The 8,407-nt window shown below is 31.3% G+C and overlaps 1 protein-coding gene across 2 annotated transcripts; it reads right to left on the reverse strand.

Moving 5' to 3' along the window:
• Window positions 1-90: 90 nt before the first annotated feature.
• On the reverse strand, window positions 91-6,614 carry LOC126771510 (uncharacterized). Of its 2 annotated transcripts, none has more exons than XM_050491422.1 (4): window positions 6,392-6,614; window positions 5,200-5,290; window positions 4,681-4,920; window positions 91-2,107 (listed from the first exon to the last, which is right to left on the reverse strand). In XM_050491422.1, the coding sequence occupies exons 1-4, from the start codon at window positions 6,521-6,523 to the stop codon at window positions 2,064-2,066; spliced, it is 507 nt and encodes a 168-aa protein (XP_050347379.1). In that variant the 5' UTR covers window positions 6,524-6,614; the 3' UTR covers window positions 91-2,063. The 2 variants fall into 2 exon arrangements, with proteins under 2 accessions (XP_050347379.1, XP_050347372.1); XM_050491415.1 differs by having other exon boundaries at window positions 5,173-5,290.
• Window positions 6,615-8,407: the final 1,793 nt, after the last annotated feature.

Consider the following 8,407-nt stretch of genomic DNA (forward strand, 5'->3'; position numbering starts at 1 on the left):
AATAAATTTGCTCGACTAGTCGTATCAGTTGTGCAAAAAATAATATCGTGATACATCTAAATAAAAACGTTCGAAGATATTTCAGAGCAGGTGTTTTTGTTTTCAATTATCACTATTTGCGTCATTCGATATTGGTTCCTTAATGGCAATCGTGACAAATAACGTTTAACATAAAGTTGACTTATATACATTTATATAATCTTAATTAAATAAACGAATAAAAAATATATTTATAGTTAGATTTTCTAAATGAAATAGAACCCAATTTCATTTAGAGAAAGGAAGCAAGTAGCGATTATTAGGTAGGTATTAGAGTATTCTTTTTTCAATTATATCATCGGTAGCAGGAAGTCAATGTAAATTTGAAGATCATGTCAAGAGTACACAGGCTTGCACAAGGCCCTCCCAGCAAGTAAATGTTACCCATACATTACAAGTATATAAAGTTTTGAGAGATCGCTATTAGCGATAAGACCGCCTTTGCGCATCATTTGTTGTTCGATTGTTTCCTATTACTCTCTTATGTTATTTTTATATTGTGCAATAAGTATTAAATAAATAAATAAAAGTAAGTTAGTCATGCATGACGTAGAGAACTCATTCACCAAACCTTAATATCATAAAATGTATTCATAAAAAAATTTCAAGTATTTTGAAGAAAAATAAAATAAAAGTTGTTTTAAAAATTATATTAATTTGGTGTTTCATAAGGGATCGCTAAAATGTTTTTTAAATTGGAACTCTGGCGCACCTTGGGAGAGCTCCAAGTCCAGCAGTGTCATTGGCTAAGAGACAGTTATGATAAAATAACTCTATACGAAGTTGGCAACATTTTGATGTTCTTAAATTCCACCGTGTATTTGACATGATTTTCAAATTTACATTATATACAATAAACCGTACGGTAGGTTAGTTAGGTTATCTTTTATCGAGAGTATTGTAATATTTAACAATTAATATTAACTTTATAAAGTACAATGGTTTTTTTAACAAGTGATTAGTATATAGAACATCTTACATATTTATCAAACTTATTTTTAATAAAACTCTGCCAGGATATTTATGTCTACGAGAAACAATATTTTTAAATTAAATTTCGAATCGAGATTTTTTTTAATTTCATTTAAGCTCGTTATCTTTTTACAAGTTTTTCCAATTAATTTTTTCGGGTAATTAGGAATAAAACCGGCGCCACACATTCGACAATCAATGAAGACACATTATTGCACCAATATTAGCAAACTGATGTGATCAACCTTGTTGAAAAATATATATGAAGTCAAATGAAAACTTTGCACAAATATATAGCGTCAGATTTATAATAGTTATGATAAATAAACCACGAGATTTTATTTCCTGACAAATTAATAAACATCTAATATAAATTAAACAAAATAGAATTTAACAAAAGAATACATTAAAAAAAAAAATTTACAAAAAGGAACAATGTCTGTTAAAGAATATAAAATAAGATCACAGTGAACAAAGATTCTAGTGAAGGTCTAAGTATTAATTACTACACGATACTATACGTTATGGAGTTTAACTCTTAACTTTAAACTAAATCTCACTTTTAATCGTAAAATAATACTTCATTTGCAAACACGAGATCCTTATATTTTATGAATAATATCAGGGGCGTCGAAACTCTCGTCCGCAATTGATTATATTATATAACTTTATTTGTATTAGTGGATTTCTTAAAGCATCCTATTTTGAGTATTATGAGAATAAATTAAAAAAAAAAAATACTGGTATTTACTGTTATTAAAGTGCAACGTTTCTATATATAAAACTTCTGAAGCAAAAATGATTTACTTTTACTCTAAGCTAGATCAGTCCACATAAGAGTATATATATGGCCATTGTACCAGTACATAACATATGTAAAAATATTTTCTGCTATTAAATATAACAGCAATTAGGTATAGTTCGGACACCCCTGAAGTGACTTATATGATTCTATCACTACTTTTTGGAATGTCTACAATAATTACATCTGTGTACATAACATGAAGACTAATAACTATCTAGCATACATAAAACAAAGGTAACGCTCTATATTAATGCCTGAGTATCATCTGACAATACAGGAAGCTGTCCAATACTGAAAAAAAAACACGTTATTTATAAAATCAAAATGAAATTGATCGCTTCGAAGGAAACATTTTGAAATTTTATGTGATTTTTACACGAACGCCAAAGTGCAAACAGGCAATTTTAATAATAATAATAACCTGGGACATTTTTCACATACGGCCATCTGATCCCAAATTAAGCTTGTATAAAGCTTGTGCTATGGAAACCAGACAACTGATATACTACTTTTCTTTTGTAAATAGATACTTATATAGATAATTACACCCAGACTCAGGACAAACAGACATGTTCATGCACACAAATGTCTGTCCTGGGTGGGAATGTGGGTGGTGAAAGGCAAGTATCTACCAACCACGTCTTGTAACCGCCACATAAACTGTCAAAAATATATCCCAGTTCTTACTGGTCTTAAATTAATGGTATATTTGCCAATCAGATGTTATATTCCTTGTGCTTTTATAACACCCATTAACCCTTCAAACGGGTACAAATCAATACATATTGGCGGTAAAATAATTATTTATCGATGAGTACCCACCCAAACGGGACCGAGCAGATAAAGTATAAACACTATTACAGCTACCAATATAGGACTGCAATTTACGACTTACACGTTTTAATAGCTAACTTATCGTTAGAAAGATTATCACTATACTTAGATATTAACGACAATTTTCAAATCATAAGTATTATTCATATTTTACCCTCTAAAATTAGTTCAACTTTTGCTAAGAGTGGTCTTGACAATAAAGTAGAATAGAAGGAAACGTGTGACTTTTTGCTATAAAATGGCTTATTATAATATTACATCACTATCAAGATGTCATCATCTTATTTATCGTCTAATGCTCGACGTGTTTCGGGAACGCTACGGTTTCCATCAACAAGGAGCGGACGCGTTATCGAACATTCCTCGACTATTCACGTAGTTTAAATTGATTGATAACATCCTTTTGACCGAGTCCGGTCACGGCGGCCATTTAAGGGGAGACTATCTAACTACGCAATTATAGTGCAAAAGTTTATGTGTAAAGCCTCACTATTATGAGCCGATGTGAAGGCAATGATATGATGATAGAGTATTCAAGCGCAACACTAAGGCTTTACGTGCTTTCCGAGGCACAGCAACGTTAAAACAGCCATTCGAAACTCCAGGCTGGGCTGATACTGAGCACTCATCAGATATTCTACCGCCTACCTAAATCAAAACAGCAGTACTTGGTATTGTTGTGTTCCGGTTTGAAGGGTGAGTGAGCCAGTGTAATTATAGGCACAAGGGACATAAGATCTTAGTTCCCAAGGTTGGTGATGTAAGCGATGGTTAACATTTCTTACAATGCCAATGTCTATAGGCGTTGGTGACCACTTACTATCAGGTGGCCCATAGGCTCGTCCGCCTTCCTATTCTATAAAAAAATAGAAGTAACAAAAAATAAAAAAAATCTTAATAAAAACAACCAATTTTTACCAATACCAGAAATTGAACACAAAACTTTGGGAACCACAAGACCAACAAGGCATTTATTTATAATAATATTATGAAACATTTATTTAATTTTAATATTATTATAATTTTACACGTAAAATTGACAGATTTTTAAAAAAGAAATAAAGAAAACGAAAAATCAACAATCAACATCAATTACTTGTATTTCTAAGTCTTCTGAAATTTGAACATGAACTGAAATCATATAGAGCTCTAGTATTTAAATCCTAAATATTCTTAGTAAAAATATAAATGTATGTCAAGGTGAATATGCGAAAGTGGAAACTATGTCTAAGGTCGAATATTATTGACTTACAGTTCAGAACGACTAGTAGTATAAAGAATATTTGGCAGAAATAAACAATGATACAAATAAGTTTAATGAAACATCAGCTATCACAAACATATTAGATCCTGCAATTTTATATGAAATTATTGGCAAAGCTGAAGCTAATAAAACAGATCCATCTCCTGACTCATGGATTCGGTTTCAAGTTGTCAAGTACGCTGATAAATCTCATTTGTGATTGTTTCCAGCACAATATATGTATATATTCGACGGGCCGGTTGTTAGATACTGGCCTATCACGCCGAAGGTTGTGTGTTCAATTCCCACCCAGGAAAGACATTTGTGTGCATAAACATGTCTGTTTGTCCTGAGTCTGGGTGTAATTATCTATATAAGTATGTATTTACAAAAGAAATGTAGTATATCAGTTGTCTGGTATCCATAGTACAAGCTCTGCTTAGTTTGAGATCAGATGCTCGTGTGTGAATAATGTCCCAGGATATTATTTATTCTTAATAGTTTTCAAAATAAAATAAAAATAAATATTTATGTGATTTCTGAACCTAACTTTTCTATGCTCTTAGACACAGTCAAAAAACCATTATTAAGCAAACTCAACAGTAAAATGGTTGGTTATTGATATAAAAGTCACCAGTTCAACTCTGACCACTCAAGCTATCATCACCATTACTTTTAAAATACAATTTTTGCTTGTTCGAGGATTAAAAAAGGAATATTAGAAATGGTTTGAGTTTAAAAAAGACAAATTGCTAGGATTTTTAATTAGAATATCTTAAATACTTACAGTATTGTGCAATGCTTATCAACATCTCATATGTTTGTAAAGAACCTCGGCCCTTTATCACAACTTCACATATGAACACGTACACAACCCTGGTAGTCTCAAACAGGGAGTCCAGCAGCAGCCAAGTGGTTATATTCCGGCCTGTGTTCTTTGCAGCACTACGGTTCATCACAACACAACTATTCAGAAGGCCAATGGCGCTTGTGGCCACCATTAAACCAGTTATAAAGTAGTGCAACACTGAAAAATGTTAAAATTAAATAGAGCAGGGTCATAGTCAAAGCTTAAAAAATGATATTCTTACACAATCGAAATATAAAAATTGTAATAAAATTATTTATAATTCCTATTTGACCAGTTAGAGATAAAGATCATGATAATTATACTTTTTTTCCCATTACATTAAATTTATATAAATATTGTGTGAAAGAAATCAACAACTATAGATCCACCAGAACAGGCTCATGGTAAAAGTATTGTAGTATACAAAACCTTTTTTATTCATTATATGAATGTTACCAATATTGCTGCCATCTAGAGGCTCCACATAGAACAGATGAGGTGTCAATAGCCGGAGCAATGCCGTTACTAATGCTGTTGCTGAAGAAATCTGAAATCATAATCAAATTTAATTACTAATTTAATGGAACTATATTTTTTTTTAACAAATTAATAAGACCGTAACCGTAACCGTAACAGCCTGTGAATGTCCCACTACTGGGCTAAAGGCCTCCTCTCCTCTTTTTGAGGAGAAGGTTTGGAGCTTATTCCACCACGCTGCTCCAATGCGGGTTGGTGGAATACACATGTGGCAGAATTTCAGTGAAATTAGACACATGCAGGTTTCCTCACGATGTTTTCCTTCACCGTAAAGCACGAGATGAATTATAATCACAAATTAAGCACATGAAAATTCAGTGGTGCTTGCCCGGGTTTGAACCCACGATCATCGGTTAAGATTCACATGTTCTTACCACTGGGCCATCTCGGCTTATCTTATATATCTCAATTAATAAGAACAATAAAGTAAGTGTAATGATGTCCTTCAGACCAATTTCGGCCACGGCGGACAATCTCAAGAGTAATTTGCCAACTGCGCAGCACATATCATAGTGTACAAGTGTGAGTGCGCAAATACAGGTGCACTCTCCATTTCCTTACTCTCATAATCTGATGAGACGGCAATCTGACACGACCGGAAAGAGTTTAGGTGCTTTCAGGTAAAATGGCTTTTAATGCTTTCCGAGGCACAGGAGTGTACACGCTTCTAACTTCCAGACTTTTATTGGCCCGACCTGGGATTTGAACCCAAAACCTCCGCGTCAGCAGCCTTACATGTAGCCACTAGATCCACGAAGTAGTCAAAGTAAGTATATCAGAATTAAGTAATAGACAAAATGACATATTTTTCTAAAAATAAAATGCTGTTCAGATATTGTTTGTCTTACTATTAATGTGATAATTAAGAAAATAAACATTGGTACATGTTATGTGTTTATAGTAAATATGTAGTTATCGTGTTATGATATGATAGAACATTTATAATTCATATAAATGAGGATAATTTTTTTTTTTTATGACAAAACTTGATTTTTGAAATAATAAAATTTACAGAAACGAGATATCTAAAACAAGGAATCAAACAAAAAAATCATTATAATAATTTATAGATAACTATATATAAAAAAAAAATATTATAATTACACCTTACCGAAAACACTGCGGCTACAACGCGGATGTAAACTTTTAAATCAATCATTGGCATTGTTTTTGATTGAGTTGACATCGATACGTTTGGGAGCTTGCACTTCAAGTCCTCTTCTAACTCTGTACTTTCATTCATGGATGACCATACAGCAGTTCTGATAATTTATAGACACAAAATCAATACAACCCAGTATCGTATTTACGCGCTCGCACTGTATACCTACATATGTAGCAATACAAACAGTATGCTTTAGCAAATGTCAATGTCATGAGTGTTACTCGCGTTAATGAATGTTACACCCGTTTAAAAATGTGTATTTTAAACATTTCGAATAATTTAAATAAAACTAAAAAAGTAAATAAATAGGCAATGTTAAAACATATTTTTTGTAATGGATTTCAAGCATTTTGTTACCTTATTTTATTTTTGTTCAAATCTGTCACTAATCGCATTCGTCTAACGTTTCTTATGTTTAAAACTAGATGGCAGTAGCTGTACTTAATTAGTAATTTTTACTTACTTTTTAATTCATAAGTAGTTTTATATGATTTAGTTTTAGATATATTATATAAAAAAAATAAGAAATTGTTGTGAATATGTTTTGTGCCTTTGAGTTCTTATTGTGCGTCGAAGACGTATTTGAGCGAGCATTTCATGCTTTTTTTTATTAACCATTAATTTACTACGATATTCAGAAAGATAATCAATTTGAATCTTTCTTCATGAACTCTTTGTGTAAAAACGTTTTAAAAATAATCCGCCACATTTATATAAATTATTCTTGTATTCAAAATCACATTTACACAATGAAAGCAATTAATATTTATTCGTGAACATTCGTCACAGACGTCTGTAGTAAGTCACCGCACATCACTTCAACAATTAAAAAAAATACAATTAAATAAAATAGTTCACGCTTTTCAACAAATCAAGAATGACATGATTTGCATACAATTCGTTTTAAGCCTTGCTCCATTTCGTTGAACATTGATCTTATAATTAATTAACAGATTATTGTTGAAGTTATAACTTTTATATTTTTTATCATCATGTACTGGTTCAAGCACACATTATTTACTAAAATATATTAAAGAAGTAGTTATAAATCTTATTTTAATAAAGTAAATAATTTACAATATAGATTTACTAACCCTCCTATTTAATAAAGTTAATAAATATCTATGAGAAATAGATAATCATAAAAGTGTAATCGTAAAGTATACCAGTTGTAACCAAATAATAAATCGTCGTTCGGACAATCGGACGGAAATTTACAAGCGGCAACATATCGTAAATATAATTTATAATTGAATTAATTGTAAAGCAATCGGTTTAATTCGATTGAACCGCGCCCGTTGAATGGCGACTAATGATTGCGTGCGCACATCGCCCTATCACTCGTGATTTGATGAAATCGAGTGTAGTTTAATTCTTTTATATTCAAATACGAACGAGTTTATTATTTTTAGAAGATTTGTAAATAGATAAAGTAGGTATTTATCATTTTACACCGAAGTGATTATTTTGGAAGTAAATATTGATTATTAAATTTTTTTTTTTAGTTTTGAGGAGTTTTGAATATGAATCCTCAATTTTTATCATTTCAGGTGCATCAAATGTACTTGTACTGTGCTGTTCAACGTAGCATAATTTATCAATTCTAATTTAGATAAAAAATATAAAATATTGTTTTATTATTACAATTTTGATTATAGTCTTTACGAATATACAATAAACTCTACGTCTACGTTCGTAAATATCGTTTATAAATTAAGCAAAGGCCATACGCTGGCTAATTTGGATTTTTTCCCAATTTCTTTTTAACTGTTTTTTTTTTTATGAAGCGAATCCAACACCTTTTAATACGATGTAAAACTAAAACACAGATTAATCTAATAGAAATATTACTAACCATATTATATAAAATATATTACGTATAATTTTATAATTGTCTGCCTAGTTGGTCTAGTAGCTTGATATAAGGCCGCAGACCCGGAGGTCCTGGATTCAATTCCCAGG

This window comes from Nymphalis io, chromosome 1 (assembly GCF_905147045.1).
Source record: "Nymphalis io chromosome 1, ilAglIoxx1.1, whole genome shotgun sequence".
NCBI lineage: Eukaryota > Metazoa > Arthropoda > Insecta > Lepidoptera > Nymphalidae > Nymphalis > Nymphalis io.